At 51.2% G+C, this 20,791-nt stretch overlaps 1 protein-coding gene across 3 annotated transcripts in view; it reads left to right on the plus strand.

Annotated features, from left to right (window-relative positions):
* Nucleotides 1–20,645, plus strand: part of DNAJC11 (DnaJ heat shock protein family (Hsp40) member C11) — a 70,480-nt gene extending 49,835 nt beyond the window's left edge. The window contains exons 5-16 of one of the 3 annotated variants that reach the window (XM_019976429.2): nucleotides 292–420; nucleotides 1,357–1,479; nucleotides 2,383–2,456; nucleotides 5,478–5,667; nucleotides 6,124–6,209; nucleotides 6,537–6,653; nucleotides 16,089–16,244; nucleotides 17,315–17,384; nucleotides 17,855–17,912; nucleotides 18,042–18,184; nucleotides 18,818–18,947; nucleotides 19,347–20,645. In XM_019976429.2, the coding sequence (XP_019831988.2) occupies nucleotides 292–420; nucleotides 1,357–1,479; nucleotides 2,383–2,456; nucleotides 5,478–5,667; nucleotides 6,124–6,209; nucleotides 6,537–6,653; nucleotides 16,089–16,244; nucleotides 17,315–17,384; nucleotides 17,855–17,912; nucleotides 18,042–18,184; nucleotides 18,818–18,947; nucleotides 19,347–19,372 (1,302 nt within the window). In that variant the 3' untranslated portion in view covers nucleotides 19,373–20,645. Of the gene's footprint in view, nucleotides 1–291; nucleotides 421–1,356; nucleotides 1,480–2,382; nucleotides 2,457–5,477; nucleotides 5,668–6,123; nucleotides 6,210–6,536; nucleotides 6,654–16,088; nucleotides 16,245–17,314; nucleotides 17,385–17,854; nucleotides 17,913–18,041; nucleotides 18,185–18,701; nucleotides 18,948–19,346 lie in introns of those variants that run through there. The other 2 variants (XM_070768280.1, XM_070768278.1) reach the window with 2 other exon arrangements.
* The last annotated feature ends 146 nt before the right edge of the window (nucleotides 20,646–20,791 follow it).

Raw genomic sequence — 20,791 nt, forward strand, 5'->3', positions numbered from 1 at the left:
ATTTGTGGGTTAAATCCATAGGTAAGCAATAGCAAACCATGAGCAGGGCAGTTTCATTTCATTTCCCACCATTTGTCCTCGGTAAGTCACTCGCCCACTTCACGCCTGGTTTTCTGACTCTAGAAGACGTTGGTGCTCGGCCGCTGCTTGGTGTGAGCTGTGACATTCATGTTCTGTGGGCCAGTGGAGTCGTACGTGCCCAACGAATCCCGCGGCTTCTGGCGTGTGTAGTATTGTGTTTCTTCCCACAAATCCCAGGCCTGATGCTGACGGCTTGTTTTTCTGCCGCAGGGGACCATCAGTGTTGGCATCGACGCCACTGACCTTTTTGATCGCTATGAGGAGGAGTACGAGGATGTGTCCGGAAGTGGCTTTCCACAGATTGAAATTAACAAGATGCACATATCACAGTCCATTGAGGTAAAGCCACAGACACGTCCCCCAGTGCAGGGGGGCTCGGGGGGGGTGCTTGGGTTAATGAGGTGCAGCACCGCACACAGCTGGAATGACAGTCTGCTCAGGGTTTTCTCATCTGTGTTCATGAAAGGGTGCAGTTAGCCACTTGAAAAAAGAATAGCTCCAGTCACAACCTTGTTTATCCTGCTTTCCTGACCCACATGTTAGCACCATGAGTGCAGGGTTAGGGGGTAGGGTGACACTTAGCTTCAGGGTCCCGGGGCTCTCCAGCAGGTGGTGGAGGGCCACCACCATGCTTATGGTCTAGGAGAAGTGGGAGCCAAAGTCATGATGATTTTAGGAGCAAAACCAGATCTCTGGGAAATTCCAGGAATGGGTCTTAATTTGAAGGCACATGCTCCTGTGTGCTGAGCCCTGGGGTCACTGAAGTGTCATCTGTCTGGCCGACGTTGGGACATGGCAGCATTGGGCCATCTGCTGACAGTTACGGCAGGTCTCTGCCCCTTCAGCTTATCCACTTCTGCTCAAGTGCATCAGCCTGGAATGTGAAGTCCCAACTCAGGGAAACTTTCCCCCTCCTGGGGCTTCCAGTCAGTCAGTGCTGCCACAGGCAGGACTGGGGAGTCCTGGACATCCCCATGGGTGATGTCACCATGGAGCCTGATGCTGAGGGGACGCTGGAAACCAGCATCTAGCCCTACATTGGTCCTAGTTTTTTGGAATTTGCACGTTCAAGCTTTTGCAAAACCTGACCGTGGTGGCCAGGTGCCATTCAATGGCACAGTGGGAGAGGGGTGCGGCAGGCCCACATCCTGCCCACTCGAGCTGCAGACACAGCTGTGCTTCTGGCCTCACACTCAGGGCGCATTGGGCAGACTGCTGTCCTCAGCACTTCCAGTTACTTCGATTACTATATTACTGGCTGATATCATTTCCTAGGCACCCCTGACAGCTTCAGACACAGCCATCCTCTCTGGAAGCCTCTCAACCCAGAATGGGAATGGAGGGGGTTCCATTAACTTTGCGCTCAGACGAGTCACTTCTGCGAAGGGCTGGGGAGAGGTAAGCACGCCAGCGGGAGATCGGGTTGTCAGCCGCCGAGCCCACCCTCAGAATGACCTCAGTGGCCACATCAGGTATAACAGAGTGCAGCTGTCAAACTTGTATCAACTGATGGTCCCCACTAGAAACCTGTGTCTCACATCTGAGGGGCGCGCTGAGCCTGCCATCAGCTCACAGTCAGGACAGAGCAACAGGATTCCCCTGGAGCTTCCAGAAATCTGGAAACTCAGCATCTCTATTCCTTAAACAAGCCTGCAGGCCCTTCCCGTCTCCTGCACAATTCAGAAGGCGGGTCACCTCTGTCTTAGTGCGCTGGTTCGCTGCTCAGCAGTCGTTAAACAGCCAGTTCTGCCAAGCAAGTTGAGCCGCATCAAATTAATATAGAGGAGTTGCCTTGAAAGTCACCCAGACTAGTAATGAGGCAGCCAGGATCGGCTGGACTTCATGGCTGTGAGAGCAGAGCTGCTGGTGGGTTTCACGTCAAACCCCTGAAAGCCATCTCCAGTCACCTGTGAGACCTGCAGACGGTGAGGCAGAGCAGATGGACCTGCACAGTAGCCAGCACTGCGTGGGCAGGGCCAATCCCGCCGGCAGAAGGCGGTGTGCGATGGCTCCAGCTAGGGCAACAGGGACCAGCGGCCCGCAGCGCTGTCTGGGGAGGGGCTCCTTGAGGAGACTCACCTCACTGAAACATGGCTTCTTTGGGTCTGTGCACAGAGTCATCTCCCTTTGTCAAAGGTTAGAATGAGATACTAAGAATCTTCCTGCCCCTACTTTTAGAGGCCTGGCAAGGGCTGGTGGCTTTGAATTAAATGAAGAAATTAGAACCAGAAGTGCTTACTGACACCTTGGTTACTGCTGTGAGGTAAAACACCATTAATTCTTTTTTTCTTTTTTGAACAGTTAGAATTTGGAGCTGGGGATCTGCAGGGGCCTTTATTTGGCCTGAAGCTATTCCGTAATCTCACACCAAGATGGTAAGTATATCGAAATAAATGCCCTTTGGTGGTCTTTGTGTATTTAGACCAGAGCCTGTGTATTTTTCTTGTCAGGTCATCTGGAGTTACCATCTCTGACCTGCACGGTCACTGCGGGCAGACCCTGCCACGCTGGCACGGGGTCCAGGCAGTGTGCTTGGTGCAGAGAGCACTGGATTGGGCAGTGGGGTGGGAGGGGCCTGCCCTTGTCCCAGCCAGGGACCAGGCCCTCCATGGTCCTCAGGTTCCTGCTCTGTGGGGAAAGGCCCCTGCTGGTCACGTGGGCTGTGAGGACCATGATGTGAGGCCCTGGAGGGAATGCATGCTCACAGGGAAGTGGGTCCTGGTCTGAGTCTTTATGCACTAGTGGGTCATTTCTTTGTTGCAGAGAACAGTTTCGGGTCTGGAATGGGGCTTTACCAAGCAGTGAGGCAGTGAGTGAGGCGGCCTGTCAACCTGTCTCTCTGGTAGCTTTGTGTTAGGCCGGAATATTAAACTGCCCCCACCCCAGCTTCATCTTTGCTTTTGCAGTGATGTTGCACCCCTAGGACTGTCCCTTATAGGACACACGTGTCCTTATTCCCCATTAGGGGTACCTGTGTGAGCTCAGGTAGAAGAACTGGGTGGAGGATAAACAGCTCGTTCATCTGGCGATTGAAACGCAGCTGAAGGAGTCCTGGAAAGGAGCACATGTCTGAAAAGAAAAGCAGGGCTTCCCTGGTGGCCCAGAGTTTGGGAATCTGACCACCAGTGCAGGGGACGGGTTCAATCCCTGATCCAAGAAGATCCCACATGCCACGGAGCAACTGAGCTCACAGGCCACAGCTACTGAAGTCCATGCTGTAGAGCCTGTGCTCCATGACAAGAGAAGCCACCGCAGTGAGAAGCCCACATACCACAACTAGAGAGTGTGCTAAATTGCTTCAGTCGTGTCCCACTCTTTGCAGCCCTATGGACTGTAGCCCACCAGGCTCTTCTGTCCATGGGATTCCCCAGGCAAGAATACTGGAGTGGGTTACCATGCCCTCCTCCAGGGGATCTTCCCAACCCAGGGATTGTAGCATCTTTTTAAAAAAAGAAAAAACAGTATTTCATCCCCAGTCAGATGTTCATCTACGAGCCTGCCTTCAGTTCCTGGTAAAGGCAAGTGTGCAGAGCCGTGTGACACACAGAGTGAGTGGTGTCGTGAGAGAGGGCGTGGCTTCTTGACAGATGGAGCTGGAAGCTGATGGAGATGAGCAGAGCCCCTTGCAGAGATGAGCGGGACTTCCAGGCAGAGGGCGTGGGGTGAACCGGATGCCGTGGCACGGGGACCCCCCCATGGTTTCTCTGGCCTCTCCTCTGGGACTCAGACCCACTGGGTCTGGGATGGACACAGGGCTTTAGGCTTTTAACCAGAACTTCCGGTGGGTTGTATGTATCCACATCACCGTTGTCCTAGCCTTGTCTGCTTAGGATTGTCACCACCCATGCTGCTGCTTTTGCGGGTCTGGAATTGAATTTCATCATGGTGCCTGGTTTATCAGACTTGGGATCATGAAGATTTATAGAAAGAATACTAGCTAATTAATACTCTTATCTCATCTTATGGGTGCCTGAGTCTCAGGGTCAAATTATTTGCAAGTCCAAACTGGTGACTGTTGGTGGGTGTGGAATCAGCCCAGAGCCTGGCAGGCAGCCTGTGGGATGTTCTCAGTCTCCCTGGGCAGTGCCTGCCTTACTGCTCTCTCCCCAGAGTTCGTCTCTCTCTAGGACACACTCCATAAGAACACGAAATCATATTACTTTGATTAAGCAGAGATCTCATTCTTTATGTTTTGATTTTTTTAAATGTTGCTTCGTGACATCTCAGGGTGACTTTTATCTGTCCTCTGTCTGCTTTCCCCCTGACTCCGGATCCCACTGTGGCCAGAGCGGAATAATGGGGTCTCTGTCTGGTGTGGCTGGAGTGTCAGATAAATGAGGGCAGGCTTGGGTTGGGGGCCCTGTGGAGAGCAAGGGGTTGGTTCCTCATTCATCTGGTCTTGAGAAGAGTTTTGCGTGCACAGGAGCAAATGTCATCAGTTACCACTTGTATTATTATTTTAGTGGCAAAAGCGAGACACAGACACCCAAAGGAAAGTGAAAGTCTTAGTCACTCAGTTGTGTCCAACTCTTTGCAACCCCATAGACTATAACCTGCCAGGCTTCTCCATCCATGCGATTCTCCAGGCAAGAATACTAGAGTAGGTTGCTATTTCCTTCTCCAGGGGATCTTTCTGACTCAGAGATCGAACCCATGTCTCCTGCATTGCAGGCAGACTCGACTGTCTGAGCCAGCGGGGAAGAGCTTAGGAAGGAGAAAAACTAAACAGGCATCCATCTAGTGAGGGCTGCTCACTGGAGACCAGCTGTTTGCTCATCTTTAGTAAAGTTCTGTGAATCCCTTTGTTACTGAAATGAAATACCCTTATTTAGCCAGAAGGTGGGGCTGACTCCCTTGGAAACGGAACTTCACAGGCCTTGCAGAGGGACAGTTTCCTAGCTTTTCAAGCAGCTTCAGTCGTACTGTGTGGCTGTGGGTGCACATCAGCCTCACACTGCAGCTTTGAAAACTACGCTGATGCCTGCCCATTGCGCCCCAGAAAAATGACTCCATTGGTCTGGGCCGGGCTCTGGGTGAGGGGCACTTAGACATGGCCTCACGTTAGCACCGCTTGGCCAGCTTTTCCATGCCAAGTCAATAAGTCAGCACACCTGGGGTGGGAGCCTGCAGGTGGTTCTAACTTGCAGCAGGATTTGACCTCCTGGTTTAGGAACGCAGATACACGGGTGCCTCTGTGGTTGTGGCTGCAGTTGGAATAGGATGGGGTAGGGGGATAAGTGAACAGTCCCCAGATTACCCTCCTGCCCCCTTGTGGGGAGCCACCTGGGAAACCACGGGAGTGATGGTGAGCAGGGTGGGGACTGGCGGAGAGGACGCAGCCAAGCCTGGCAACAAGCCCGATATCATCTAGGGACTTTCTCTGTGTATCCCCCCAGCTTTGTGACGACACACTGTGCCCTGCAGTTTTCGTCCCGCGGCATCCGGCCGGGCCTCACCACTGTCCTGGCCCGGAACCTGGACAAGAATACGGTGGGCTACCTGCAGTGGCGCTGGGGCGTCCAGTCAGCCATGAACACCAGCATCGTCCGGGACACCAAGACCAGCCACTTCACCGTGGCCCTGCAGGTGAGGACAGCTCGGGGGATCCTCCAGTCCCTTGCCCCCCACCCCCAAGTCCACTGCCTGCAGGGCCAAAGGCAGGTTCTATCCATCCACCCTCAGGAGCTGAAACAGGGTTGTGCTCAGGCTCCAGGGGAGCTGTGTTCCACCCCTCATAAAGTGAGAGGTCTTTTCTGCCGAAGGCCACAGGATCGGGGTCGGGGTGCCGTGGTGGCTGGGCAGGAGCTCGAGGCAGCTGCTGCCCTGTGAGAACGCTTGCTCGGGTGCAGGAGTTTTTATTTTTCCTGAGAAGTCAGAAGACTGGGTTTTTAAGTGAAATCTCCCAGTTTATAAAGATCAGCTCCAGGTGGATTTTTACACACCCTGTGGGACAAGCCCCCTGCCCCCGACAGTGCTTGGCCGCCGGGTGGGGCGACCCCCTCAGCTCGGTCTCAGCTGCCTTTTCTCCCTCCACCTCCCCAGCTTGGAATCCCTCACTCCTTCGCACTCATCAGCTATCAGCACAAATTCCAGGATGACGACCAGACCCGAGTGAAGGGGTCCCTGAAGTGAGTGCTGGCCAGGCCAACGTGGGAGTCCACCCGGTCTGTGCCATCGGGCACCTGCTAGGGTTAATGCACATCTCCCTTGTGAGGCCGTGGGACTTGCTACCCTGCCATCCCACCCTGAGGAGCTCGGCGTCTAATGTCGGATTCCTCTCCGGTCATTGACCAGGGGTGTCCGTCCTGAAAGTCCTCCCCGTGGGTGGTGGGAGGGCGAGGGAGTTGGGGATGGGAGCCTGGCCTCCGTCCTGGGTGACGGCTGCCAGTGGTGTTAGGGTTGTTGGGGGAGCAGGAGCAGGGGGCCTGGCTGGCTCACTGGTCCGCTCCTTGCAGGGCTGGCTTCTTCGGGACGGTGGTGGAGTACGGAGCAGAGAGGAAGATCTCCAGGCACAGTGTCCTCGGGGCGGCTGTCAGCATTGGAGTCCCACAGGGCGTTTCCCTCAAAATCAAGTAGGTTGGACTCAGGTCCTTCTGGCCAAGGGTTGTCTCACACTTGGTAACTCATCTGAGCTTCACCTGCATTAAGAAAAAAAGAGCCTTTGCTTAGAATTCCATTAGAGATGCGCTCGCTTCTGTCTGGGGTGTGTCAGCAACTGTAGAGTCCAGAAGCCCGACATTCGGTCAGTAAGACCAAGTCTCTGCTTCAGAGAACTTCCTGTGCCCACCTGCCCCTACTTGCCGCCCCTCTCCTGAAAGGCCCTGGGGTGGCCCCGCACATCCGCTCACCCACACGCCACACAGCTCACAGTGTGGCATGTACCTCATGGTCCACAGGGCAGGCAGCGTTGGGCTCTCTGCGCCAGATCCTCCCACCTCGGTGGCCCAGCTGGTTGCCTCTAAATGGAGGCCTCACTGTCAGACCCTTGGCTGCTGAGACTCACCCCACAGTGGTCTGCTCCAGCCTCCTGGCTTCACCACTGTTGGGCTCCGTGATGCTCACACAGCGCTAAGGGTTCCAGCTCCAGCCTGTGCATCCCTCATCCCTCCCCACACCTCTCCTGGGGGATCTCACAGCGTCACAAATGTCACACCTCCACTCCCATGCTCCCCCGCCCTCGGTCATATGTGCCCTTCACAGCCTGCTGGGCCTGGAGTCCGCCCGCTCTCGGCACCTCAAGCTCCGTTTTTCCACCAGTTCTGGCCAGAAAGCCGGGAGCCAGTCTCCCAGCGAATCTCCCAGTCACCCTTTCCCAGTCTCCCAGCTTAGCATCCTCTCTCCTCAGAAAGCACATCCTCATCTGACCATTTCTCAGAATGTCTGCGGCCGCCATCTCCGGTCTGAATTACTGCTCGTGTCCTCCTGACCAGTCTTCTCCCTCGGGATGCTGCTCTCCATAGTCTTTTAAAATCTAAGCCAGTGTCTTATAGATCAGATCAGATCAGTCGCTCAGTCGTGTCCAATTCTTTGTGATCCCATGGATCGCAGCACGCCAGGCCTCCCTGTCCATCACCAACTCCCGGAGTTCACTGAGACTCACGTCCATCGAGTCAGTGATGCCATCCACCCATCTCATCCTCTGTCGTCCCCTTCTCCTCCTGCCCCCAATCCCTCCCAGCATCAGTCTTTTCCAATGAGTCAACTCTTTGCATGAGGTGGCCAAAGTACTGGAGTTTCAGCTTTAGCATCAGTCCTTCCAAAGAAATCCCAGGGCTGATCTCCTTCAGAATGGACTGGTTGGATCTCCTTGCAGTCCAAGGGACTCTCAAGAGTCTTCTCCAACACCACAGTTCAAAAGCATCAATTCTTCGGTGCTCAGCCTTCTTCACAGTCCAACTTTCACATCCATACATGACCACAGGAAAAACCATAGCCTTGACTAGACGAACCTTTGTTGGCAAAGTAATGTCTCTGCTTTTGAATATGCCATCTAGGTTGGTTATAACTTTGCTTCCAAGGAGTAAGCGTCTTTTAATTTCATGGCTGCAGTCATCATCTGCAGTGATTTTGGAGCCCAGAAAAATAGTCTGACACTGTTTCCACTGTTTCCCCATCTATTTCCCATGAAGTGATGGGACCGGATGCCATGATCTTTGTTTTCTGAATGTTGAGCTTTAAGCCAACTTTTTCACTCTCCTCTTTCACCTTCATCAAGAGGCTTTTTAGTTCCTCTTCACTTTCTGCCATAAGGGTGGTGTCATCTGCATACCTGAGGTGATTGATATTTCTCCCGGCAATCTTGATTCCAGCTTGTGTTTCTTCCAGTCCAGCGTTTCTCATGATGTACTCTGCATATAAGTTAAATAAACAGGATGACTATATACAGCCTTGACGTACTCCTTTTCCTATTTGGAACCAGTCTGTTGTTCCATGTCCAGTTCTAACTGTTGCTTCCTGACCTGCATACAGATTTCTCAAGAGGCAGATCAGGTGGTCTGATATTCCCATCTCTCAGAATTTCCCACAGTCTATTGTGATCCACGCAGTCAAAGGCTTTGGCATAGTCAATAAAGCAGAAATAGATGTTTTTCTGGAACTCTCTTGCTTTTTCCATGATCCAGCGGATGTTGGCAATTTGATCTCTGGTTCCTCTGCCTTTTCTAAAACAAGCTTGAACATCAGGAAGTTCATGGTTCACATATTGCTGAAGCCTGGCTTGGAGAATTTTGAGCATTACTTTACTAGCGTGTGAGAGGAGTGCAATTGTGTGGTAGTGTGAGCATTCTTTGGCATTGCCTTTCTTTGGGATTGGAATGAAAACTGACCATTTCCAGTCCTGTGGCCACTGCTGAGTTTTCCACATTTGCTGGCATATTGAGTGCAGCACTTTCACAGCATCATCTTTCAGGATTTGGAATAGCTCAACTGGAATGCCATCACCTCCACTAGCTTTGTTCATAGTGATGCTTTCTAAGGCCCACTTGACTTCACATTCCAGGATGTCTGGCTCTAGGTCAGTGATCACACCATTGTGATTATCTGGGTCATGAAGATCTTTTTTGTACAGTTCTTCTGTGTATTCTTGCCATCTCTTCTTAATATCTTCTGCTTCTGTTAGGTCCATACCATTTCTGTTCTTTATCGAGCCCATCTTTGCATGAAATGTTCCTTTGATATATCTGATTTTCTTGAAGAGATCTCTAGTCTTTCCCATTCTGTTGTTTTCCTCTATTTCTTTGCATTGATCGCTGAAGAAGGCTTTCTTATCTCTTCTTGCTATTCTTTGGAACTCTGCATTCAGATGTTTATATCTTTCCTTTTCTCCTTTGCTTTTCGCTTGTCTTCTTTTCACAACTATTTGTAAGGCCTCCCCAGACAGCCATTTTGCTTTTTTGCATTTCTTTTCCATGGGGATGGTCTTGATCCCTGTCTCCTGTACAATGTCACGAACCTCATTCCATAGTTCATCGGGCACTCTATCTATCAGATCTAGGCCCTTAAATCTATTTCTCACTTCCACTGTATAATCATAAGGGATTTGATTTAGGTCATACCTGAATGGTCTAGTGGTTTTCCCTACTTTCTTCAATTTAAGTCTGAATTTGGCAATAAGGAGTTCATGGTCTGAGCCACAGTCAGCTCCTGGTCTTGTTTTTGCTGACTGTATAGAGCTTCTCCATCTTTGGCTGCAAAGAATATAATCAATCTGATTTCGGTGTTGACCATCTGGTGATGCCCATGTGTAGAGTCTTCTCTTGTGTTGTTGGAAGAGGGTGTTTGTTATGAGCAGTGCATTTTCTTGGCAAAACTCTATTAGTCTTTGCCCTGCTTCATTCCGTATTCCAAGGCCAAATTTACCTGTTACTCCAGGTGTTTCTTGACTTCCTACTTTCGCATTCCAGTCCCCTGTAATGAAAAGGACGTCTTTTTTGGGTGTTAGTTCTAAAAGGTCTTGTAGGTCTTCATAGAACCGTTCAACTTCAGCTTCTTCAGCGTTACTAGTTGGGGCATAGACTTGGATTACTGTGATATTGAATGGTTTGCCTTGGAAACAAACAGAGATCATTCCGTTGTTTTTGAGATTGCATCCAAGTAGTGCATTTCGGACTCTTTTGTTGACCATGATGGCCACTCCATTTCTTCTGAGGGATTCCTGCCCGCAGTAGTAGATATAATGGTCATCTGAGTTAAATTCACCCATTCCAGTCCATTTTAGTTCACTGATTCCTAGAATGTCGATGTTCACTCTTGCCATCTCTTGTTTGACCACTTCCAATTTGCCTTGATTCATGGACCTGACATTCCAGGTTCCTATGCAATATTGCTCTTTACAGCATAGGACCTTGCTTCTATCACCAGTCACATCCACAGCTAGATATTGTTTTTGCTTTGGCTCCATCCCTTCATTCTTTCTGGAGTTATTTCTCCACTGATTTCCAGTAGCATATTGGGCACCTACTGACCTGGGGAGTTTCTCTTTCAGTATCCTATCATTTTGCCTTTTCATACTGTTCATGGGGTTCTCAAGGCAAGAATACTGAAGTGGTTTGCCATTCCCTTCTCCAGTGGACCACATTTCTGTCAGATCTCTCCACCATGACCTGCCCATCTTGGGTTGCCCCACGGGCATGGCTTAGTTTCATTGAGTTAGACAAGGCTGTGGTCCTAGTGTGATTAGATTGACTAGTTTTCTGTGAGTATGGTTTCAGTGTGTTTGCCCTCTGATGCCCTCTTACAACACCTACCGTCTTACTTGGGTTTTTCTTACCGTGGGTGTAGGGTATCTCTTCACGGCTGCTCCAGCAAAGTGCAGCCATTGCTCCTTACCTTGGACGAGGGGTATCTCCTCACTGCTGCCCTTCCTGACCTTCAACGTGGGATAGCTCCTCTAGGCCCTCCTGCGCCCGCGCAGCCATGGCTCCTTGTACGTGGGGTTGCTCCTCCCGGCTGCCGCCCCTGGCCTCGGGCGTGGGGGCGTGGGGTAGCTCCTCTCGGCCGACCCCTGACCTCGGACGCAGGGATAGCTCCTCTCGGCAGTTCCTGCGCCGCCGCAGTCTGGTACTCTCGGCCACTGCCCCTGACCTCGGACGTGGGGTAACTCCTCTTGGCCGCCGCCCTTCGGGCATGGGGTCCTCTTGGCTTTGTGCTTAAGGCCCTCAGGGACTCCCTCAATTCGGGGCAAATCGGCCCCCTCAGAGCCCACAGGATCTAGCCCCTCAGTCTCTTCTCTGCCCCCCACCCGATCCTATTCACTCTGGCCTCCAGGCTGCTCCGGGAGCACACCAAGCCCACTCCTGCTTCTAGGCTTGGCTGGCGCCTGCTGCTCCCCAGTCCCCAGGGAGCCACATGGCTGATTCCTTCAGTTCCCTCAGGTCTCTGCTCAAGTGTCATCTGATTGCCAAAACCATCTCTCGTCACCCTGTTAAAACTGGTGGCCCTCACCTTGCCCTGAGCTGTCCATTTCCCCTTTGCCCATTTCTTATTCTCCGTTGTACCTTCTCCATCTGACAAGCCACCATCCCTCGCCACCCGTCATTCAGAGTGCCGTAACTCAGTCCATTTTCTCTGTTCTCTGTGCTCCTGCCACCAAGGACACAGCCTAGCACTGAAGAGGGACTCTGTGAGCGCATGAGTGAGAAAAAGCAAACCACAGCTCGGCTATGGAGCTGTGGTCTGCAGGTCCCCATAGCCACAGTTGGTGTCAGGCACTTCTCTAACCTGAAATGTGAAGATGCCCGGGATTTAATAAAGAACACAGAGCCGGCAGATTTCTGCATTCCAGTCCCTTCTCCTCCCCTACCTCCCACATCGGGACCTCCAATGAGGCACCGTTCTCTGTTGTAAATGCTCCTCCGCGGCAGAAGTCACGTTACACAGTCTGAACTGAATTCCTGTCCCAAGGATGCCAGCCTGCTTCTTTGTCCATAGGCTGCATTGTCCGAGTTATATTGGTAAATATAACTGAAAGGCACTTCAGTCCAGCAATAGCAGCTGCTCTTTGCTAACTTATATTGTATTTATTTGACAAATCACACTAATCTTTGAATGTTAAACCAACCTTATATTTCCTGAGGCAAATTCCAGTGGATCATGACATGTGATACTTTATATATATTGCTTGATTTGCTTATGTCTTACTAAGAATTTTTGAATCTTTGTTTTTAAGGGATGCCAGTTATAATTGTCTTTTTATTATGTATTTATCAGGTTTTGGACCACGTTATGCCAGCCTGATAAAAAGAGTTAGGAATTATGCCTTCCTCTGTTTTATGAAAGAATTTGTATGAGAATGGTCTTGGTTGTTTTTTTTTCCCCTAGTTTCATAGAGTTTAGCAGTAAAATCAACCAAGCCTGAGTTTTCATTTATAGGAAGGTTTTTGATAGTGAATTCAATTTCTTTCATAAATACAGGGCTTCTCCAATTTTCTGGTTCATCCCTTTTTTTCCTCCCTTCCAGTTTTCGTTTCAGTTCAGTCGCTCAGTTGTGTCTGACTGTTTGTGACCCCATGAACTGCAGCACACCAGGCCTCCCTGCCATCACCAACTCCCAGAGTCCACCCAAACCCATGTCCATCGAGTCGGTGATGCCATCCAACCATCTCATCCTTTGTCGTCCCCTTCTCCTTCTGCCCTCAATCTTTCCCAACATCAGGGTCTTTTCAAATGAGTCAGCTCTTTGCATCAGGTGGCCAAAGTAGCAGAGTTGCCACTTCAACATCAGTCCTTCCAATGAACACCCAGGGCTGATCTCCTTTAAAATGGACTGATTGGATCTCCTTGCAGTCCAAGGGACTCTCAAGAGTCTTCTCCAACACCACAGTTCAAAAGCATCAATTCTTCGGTGCTCAGCTTTCTTTAGAGTCCAACTCTCACTTCCAGTTTTATTGAGATATAATTGACCAAACAGTGCTTTATAAGTTTAAGGTATACGGCATAATGATTTGACTTACATACATCACAGCACATTTAGTGAATATCCACCATCTCATGTAGATACAAAATTAAAGAAATAGAAAAAAAATGGTTTTCCCTTGTGACGAGACCTCTCAGGATTTACCCGCTGTGTTTGATCTTGTGTTTTACATGTAAACGCCATCACAGATAGATGTAGAGGACGTCTCCATCGTTCCTCAAAGGCCCACAGGCCCCTGTGTGGTCTCCCAGGCCTCAGCAGCCCTGGTGTGCCTTTGCTCCCTATATCTTTGCCTTTTTCCAGGATGCCACATAATTGGAGTCATCCAAGGTGAAGGCCTTTGCTTCTTTCAGGAGCATCATGCATTTGAGATAATCCACACTGTTGCAGGCATCAGCAGTGCGGTCCTCCTTATTGCTGTTGGGTGCTGCATGGCGTAGATGTGCCACGGTTTATCTGTTGTGTAAATACTTCACTTGCTTCCAGCTTCAGGAAGTTACAAATTAAGCAGTACAAACATTCATATTCAAGTTTTGTGTGAACACAAGTGGTCTCATTTCTCATGGGTAAGTACCCTGGTGATCTGAGTCATGTGGGAGGCTGTGTTTAACTTCATAAGAGTCCCAAGCCATTTTCCAAAGCAGCGTCTCATCTTCCTTTCCCACCAGCAGCTCTGAGAGTTGCAGTTGTTCCACATCCTTCCCAGCCCTGGGGAGGGCCTTTTTTTTTTAATTTCACCTGTTTAGCAGATGATGTAGGTGTGTCCCGTTTTGGTCCTCTTGGTTCTCATTTACCTCCTGTCTGAGATGTTGACTGGCTTTTCAAGTGCTGATTTGACATCCTTTTTGTTTGTTTTTTTTAAGTGAAGTCTCTATCCATATCTTTTGTCTGTTTCATTATTGGGTTTTTGGAGTTCTCCTTTTAGTGTTGAGCATTCTTCATCATCTCTGGAGTTGCTTTTGTTACTGAAGGGTCTTGTCACTGGGTATAGACTTCAGGGTTAATGGAGTTTTCTCTCAGTGCCGTCATGGTGTTCTGCTCTCTTCTGACTCCTCTGTTCCTGACAAGTCATTGGTCTTTTGAGCCTTTATACTCTGATGTCTCTTTTGTTTATTTCCCCCCTGGTTACTCAACTTTTTTTACTCTTGTTTCTCAGCACTTGAGTGTAGCTACACGCGATTTTGTTCTATGTCTGCTGCTTGGGGTTTGCTAAACTTCTTGCTTCTATAAATTGATGTATTTATTTATGTAGAATTATTAAATTTGCAAATTTTAGGACATTAATTCATTAAATGTTAAATATTTAATATACTTCTTCCCAGCTGCAATGTTGCCCCAGACTCTGAGCTCTGATTCTTCAGTCCAGTAGGAGTGCATATTTCCTTGCAGTTTTAATCATCCTCTCCTCTCTGGGGCCCTAATTACTTCTGTGCTAAACCTCTGGTTTCTGAGGCTCTGCGCATTTGTCTTCAATCCTTTTTCTCTTTGTTCTTCACGTTGGATCATTTCTACTAAATTCTCTTACTCTTCTCTCATCTCCAATCTGATGTTAAACCATCAATTAATATGTTATGTCTTTGAGCAGAGTTTAAACAGTTGCTTTAAAATCCTTATCTGCTGGCTCTAGCATCTGAGATCGCTCTTTATTATCTTTTTCTCATTGTATCTGGGTATGTAGCAAAGGTCCCATCACTTCATGGGAAATAGATGGGGAAACAGTGGAAACAGTGTCAGACTATTTTTCTGGGCTCCAAAATCACTACAGATGGTGACTGCAGCTATGAAATTAAAAGACGCTTACTCCTTGGAAAGAAAGTTATGACCAACCTAGATAGCATATTCAAAAGCAGAGACATTACTTTGCCAACAAAGGTTCGTCTAGTCAAGGCTATGGTTTTTCCTGTGGTCATGTATGGATGTGAAAGTTGGACTGTGAAGAAGGCTGAGCACCGAAGAATTGATGCTTTTGAACTGTGGTGTTGGAGAAGACTCTTGAGAGTCCCTTGGACTGCAAGGAGATCCAACCAGTCCATTCTGAAGGAGATCAGCCCTGGGATTTCTTTGGAAGGACTGATGCTAAAGCTGAAACTCCAGTACTTTGGCCACCTCATGCAAAGAGTTGACTCATTGGAAAAGACTCTGATGCTGGGAGGGATTGGGGGCAGGAGGAGAAGGGGACGACAGAGGATGAGATGGCTGGATTGCATCACTGACTCGATGGACATGAGTCTCAGTGAACTCCAGGAGTTGGTGATGGACAGGGAGGCCTGGCGTGCTGCGATTCATGGGGTCGCAAAGAGTCGGACATGACTAAGCGACTGATCTGATCTGATCTGATCTGATGTAGCATAGTTGGTATTGTAGTAAGTGTTAATTTTTGTTTCCTTTTAGAACTTGGGTGAAGTCTGGCTGCAAACTTGGACTTACCCATGTAGCCACAGTCAAAACACAGCACCATGCATCCTTTGGGGATCTCTGGCACACTGAGACCTTGGGGCTCCCCACCTGTGACTTCCCTTTGGGGGGCCCCCCTCTTCCAAGACACAGTGGTTGCCCCAGACTCTGAACTTTAATTCTTCAATAGGACTACAGATTCCTTTGCAGTTGTAATCATCCATTGTGGTATAGACTGAGAACTGCCTTCAGGCTAAAGGCTGTTTTTTTAACAAGTCCAGCAGCTCACCAGTGCCAGTTGGCGCTTCTGCCCTCTGTTGTTGTCTGGTCCCCGAGGGTGTGGGTCACATTGGTCGAGAGTTCGCAGTTGATGTCTGTGGGCTAACTGGACCTGTGGGAGCCACCCGGCCATCACTGAGGCTTGACAGGCCATCTGGAGGCGTGGCCTCCCCTGCCTCCCGGGCCATGTGTGCTCTGCTTGGGTGTGAGTCTGCTGCTTGCGGTCAGCAGGTATCGAGCCCTTTCTTCTGCCAGACCTAGGGGCCTGCTCAGGGGAGTGGACCGTGAGGCGTGCAGACTGGGTTCCGCCTCCCCAGGTCCTGTGGGTCAAGAGGTTCTTCCTGGGCTGGGACACCCTCGCCGAGCCCCCGTTCCCTGGGAACCTGACTCACATGGGCACTCGGCTCTGTTCTGTTCTCAGGTTAAATAGGGCCAGTCAGACCTACTTCTTCCCCATCCACCTGACAGACCAGCTGCTGCCCAGCGCCGTGTTCTATGCCACCGCGGGGCCGCTCGTGCTGTACTTCGCTCTGCACCGCCTGGTCATCAGACCCTACCTCAGGGCTCAGAAGGAGAAGTGAGTTCTCAGCACTGCCGGGGACGGGGCCGAACTGCCCTGTGCCCAGCTCCCCCGTCTGTGACGTGGAGAGGGTAGCAGCCGCCCCACAGGGCGTGAGGGAAACCCCCTAAGCTGATAGGTGTACAGTGCTCACTGCGGAGTCTGGGCACGTCAAGACCTCAGTGAGTATTAGCTAGTTGTTATCAGTAGTAGCGGTACTGCTGTTGGCAACACTTGGGTTAACTTCTGTCTGTCCACATTCCTACTTTCAGAAAGAATTAGAGTTAGTTTACCAAACTGTTGGGACTATAAGCCATGACCACAGAAATGAGAAGTCTTCCTTTTTCTCATTCTAGCCATTTCTTTGCCTGGCACTGAATTCAAAGAGATCGGGCTCTGAGTTCCTACAAACAAGGCCCATGTTAACTACAGTCTTGGAAGTCATCTAGATGTAATTTATTTTGCCGTTTCTTAGAGATAATCCATTAGCCCAGCATTAAACCCAAGAGGAGGTTTAACTTCATTACTTTACAATGATCTCATTTAATAGATCACTGAACTTAGTCAGGGAGCAAGGAGCCCAAGGAAGGCTCTTGGGGGGCCCCTCCAGCCTCTGATTCATTTGAGTTCGGGATCCTAATTCCCCAGCAGACTGAAGGCTTGGAGCAGAGGGTGTGCTGGGCAAGGCTGGTAGGACACGTGTGTGCTGCCCAGGTCCCCGTGCTCTGCTGTATTTTATCGCATGAAGCGTGCCTTGTCCCTGCCAAGGGTGTCCTGTGGTAATGCCTGATTGGGGGCATCTCCTGAGAGTCTCACCCTCTCCCGCTTTCCTGAGATTACTGCTGCGAGGAGTCCTCCTCCCACTGAGGTTGGGGAGAGCCATCTGGGGACCACAGGACAGCTGCACAGGCCTGGGACAAACAGATTTGCTTGAACTTGCCTTGGAAATAGTGTTTAAAGTTCTAGAACTGGGAACGCAGTAAGATTTACAGGCTGTTGGCAGGGTGCAGGTCCAGCCTGGGGCACTGTGGCCTCCCGTGCTGGTAACCCATGTTCCTCACACATGGCTTGTGTTTTCCTCACCTCAGGGAACTGGAGAAGCAAAGGGAAAGCACAGCCACCGACATCCTGCAGAAGAAACAAGAGGCAGAAGCTGCCGTAAGTGCTGCGTCACCGGCTCCCTTCCAGGCCTCTGCCGTGTGAGGATCTGAGCGTGGACCAGGCCGCACCATGCTCCCATCCTTTCTCGTCCACGTTTCTTAAACCTGTGGGGGACATGCTTCACACCCTGCAGAGTGGTCTCAGGAGCCTTGGGTCTTGGGCTTTTCTTCCCCAACAGCCTCCCTGGTCATCTAGTCTTTACGTTATTGCCTGTGGGATGCAGTGCTGGGCGCGTCTGTCTGTGCCCTGAAGAGTCAACCCTGTTACCCTGCAAAGACATTACCAGGTTTTTTAAAAGTGGTGGGTGTTGTCCTTTTTCTTCCCTGTGAGTGAATTGTTTTTCCAAGACTGCAGTAGCAGCCACGTCCAGAGAAATGGACAAGCAGGACCGACAGGCACCAGGCATGTGGCCCTGGCTCTGAGGGAGCCTCCGGAGGCCCTGATAGTAGCATCCTTGTCCTCTGCAGGTTCGGTTGATGCAGGAATCTGTCCGAAGAATAATTGAGGCCGAAGAGTCCAGAATGGGTGAGCAGGCCTGGCCTCTCTGAGGACAGGGTGGGTGCTGGGTTTCCGCAGGAGCACATGGCTCCTGCAGCCAGGCTGCACGGGGGTTGCCTGCCAAGGCTGCCCTGCCCTGACCAGCCCTGTCCTCAGGGCTCATCATTGTCAACGCCTGGTATGGAAAATTTGTCAATGACAAGAGCAAGAAGAGCGAGAAGGTGAAGGTGATCGATGTGACCGTGCCCCTGCAGTGTCTGGTGAAGGACTCCAAGCTCATCCTCACCGAGGCCTCCAAGGTGGGCGCTCGAGGTAGATGGGAGGGGCACCTGGGGAAGAGGGACCCTCTAAGGGGCCATGTCACTGCAGCGGAACCCGTCATGCTGCCGCATTCCCTATGCGAGATGCAGCCCAGGACCCAGGTTACAGCCACACTGGAGCAGTTGACGTCATCCATCCATCCAGCCACTCATCTGTCCATCCATTGCCAACTGTTTTTTGAGCCCCTACTGTGTGCCAGTTACAGCAGCAAACAAAATATACCTCCTGCCTTTGGGCGCTCACACTCTGTGCCTTGCCTGGTTCCAGAAGGGGGGTCCGCCTGTAGTACACCAGAGGCTCAGGGGGAGTGGGGTGTGTGCCAGAGGTGAGTTAAAGCACAGAGGAGCTCAGGCAGAGTGCCCTGGTCCCTGAGTGGGTTCCTGGTCTTGCGTCCTCTGCAGGGCTTCCTTGAAGATGGAGGGTGTTTTAGTGTGGCAGTGGGGCAAGTCTAGGACTAAGTAGGCAGCTTGTTAAAATCCTCTTTCCTGTACTCAGGCTCCCAGGATTGCATCCTTCGTGGGCAGTGTCCACACTGCCCCTCCGGGCAGGTACTGACTACAGCGCCACTGGGCTTCAAACGCCTGTCTCCAGTGAGAATCTGTCTGTTGCAGGCTGGGCTGCCCGGCTTCTACGACCCGTGTGTGGGTGAAGAGAAGAACCTGAAAGTGCTTTACCAGTTCCGCGGGGTCCTTCATCAGGTCATGGCGCTCGACAGCGAGGCACTCAGGATACCAAAGCAGTGTGAGTAGCTGCCCCTGGCTGTCACCCGTCCTTGCCCAGAGACAGGCCCAGGGACCTCAGTGGCGGGGGCAACAAAAGCCTTCCTTCTATCTTTGGCCGGGGAGCCATAGGCTTGGGCATCGTGACCTACACAGACCTGGGAAATGATGCCCTGAGGGAGGGGTCAGCCCTTTCCCAGGTGGTAGTGAGCTCTTGGAAACTGCAGCCGGCGTGACTAGGTATGAGGCAGACCCAGTGGCTCCTCTGTGTTCAAGAACACAGTGATTTTTGGCAGCTCATCCTCTGCCCAGCTTCAGGCCAGGCAGCCTCTGGCCAGGGCCTGGTTGATCCCCGCTACGTGGAAAGAGTGCGTGGAAACAGTTGCCTTTAGATGCGCTGATTTTGTCTTTTCTTTTACAGCTCACAGAATTGATACTGATGGATAAACTACTTGAGAAGCCAGATTCAAAAGGGGCTGCAAAAGAATTTCCCCAGGAGTCAACAAATTTTGGAAAGAAGCAGGGAAAAAAACCCAGAATCAGATGTTTATTTTGTATTTGCATAGAAAGTGGTACTGGCTCAATTATGTGAAGGGACACACAGATGCCCCGAGGCAACCCCACCAGGACCGGAACCGCAGCTGGGCCCGAGTCTGTTCCCAAGGATCATGTCCCCGCAGGGAAGGCCCAGCCCCCGGGGCCTCAGGGTCCCTCGCCGGCTGAGCCACCCAGTAGCTCTGTCTGCCGTGAGGTATTTATGAACACCTCGCCCTCATGCCCGTGAGCGTGAGCTACCTTTCCTAAAATCCACACTGAACACAGAAAACAAAACGGAAGGAGGGAAGCCGTTCCCAGGAGCAGAGTCTCTGGATCAAGGGAACGCCTGTTGAGTCACCTTCCTGCTGAAATGTGACTGCGTGAATCTGGACAGGATGGTGTGGGTTTATAAATCTGCTTTTTACCTGAGAACGAGTGGCTTTGGGAATTAAGTCTCCTCCGTCCCCTCCCAGAACTTCTCAAGTCATTCCACTGGCACCTGGCTTGGGACAGAGGATGTCACTCCGGTCCCAGGAGCCACCTGTGTCCTCATGCGAAGCAGCGTTGCCTCTGCCCTCCCCCACACAGCTCAGTCCATGCGGCCCGGAGAGGTCAGAGTGGGAGCCAAGAGGCTCAAGGGGTTCCAGGGGCCCCTCCCTGCTCGCTGCCAGCAGGTGGCACTGCTGCTCCCACACCGGCTCAGTCAGTCTCCTCTGGGCTGCCCGTACCCATTTGGGTGTCTGCTCCCAGGAACCCCTTCCTTCACACGCCTCTTTTGAGGATGCAGAGTATTTCACGACCAGGCCCCTCCTAACCAGCCTGGCTGGTGAACAGTCACTGGAGGAGCAGACGCCTGGCTGGTTGGGGTTCAGGCAGCCTCTGTGCGGCTCCTGTTCAATCAGGCCTTGCCCCTGATGTCGGTACCGGAGAAGTCACTCACAACCCCCTTCCTCCAGTGTTTAAAGGTAGTTCAGGTTGTCCAATTCTGTAATATTTATCTCCACTTAAAAGTTCCCTGCAAGAGCAGCTGCTCTGAATGTAAATCGTGCAATAAGTGTCGAGTTAGTGGAGTCCGACCTTGGCCATAGCCTGTGCCCCTCCTGGCAGGCCGTCCCTCCTGTTGTTGAACAGGGACTGAACAGAGGACACGCTCTTACCACAATAAACCTTTCCTGAAAGCCGGGGGCAGTGTCTGTATGCGTCTGTGTGTTCATTTTAGGAGCCACCAGGTAGAGGGACTTGCCTCCTCCTCACAGGCCTTGCCCCACCCTCTGTTCTCAGGGTTCAGACTGTGAGACCTGACTTGAGGCTGGGGTATTTTCTCTGCCA

This window comes from Bos indicus, chromosome 16 (genome assembly GCF_029378745.1).
Source record: "Bos indicus isolate NIAB-ARS_2022 breed Sahiwal x Tharparkar chromosome 16, NIAB-ARS_B.indTharparkar_mat_pri_1.0, whole genome shotgun sequence".
Lineage (NCBI taxonomy): Eukaryota > Metazoa > Chordata > Mammalia > Artiodactyla > Bovidae > Bos > Bos indicus.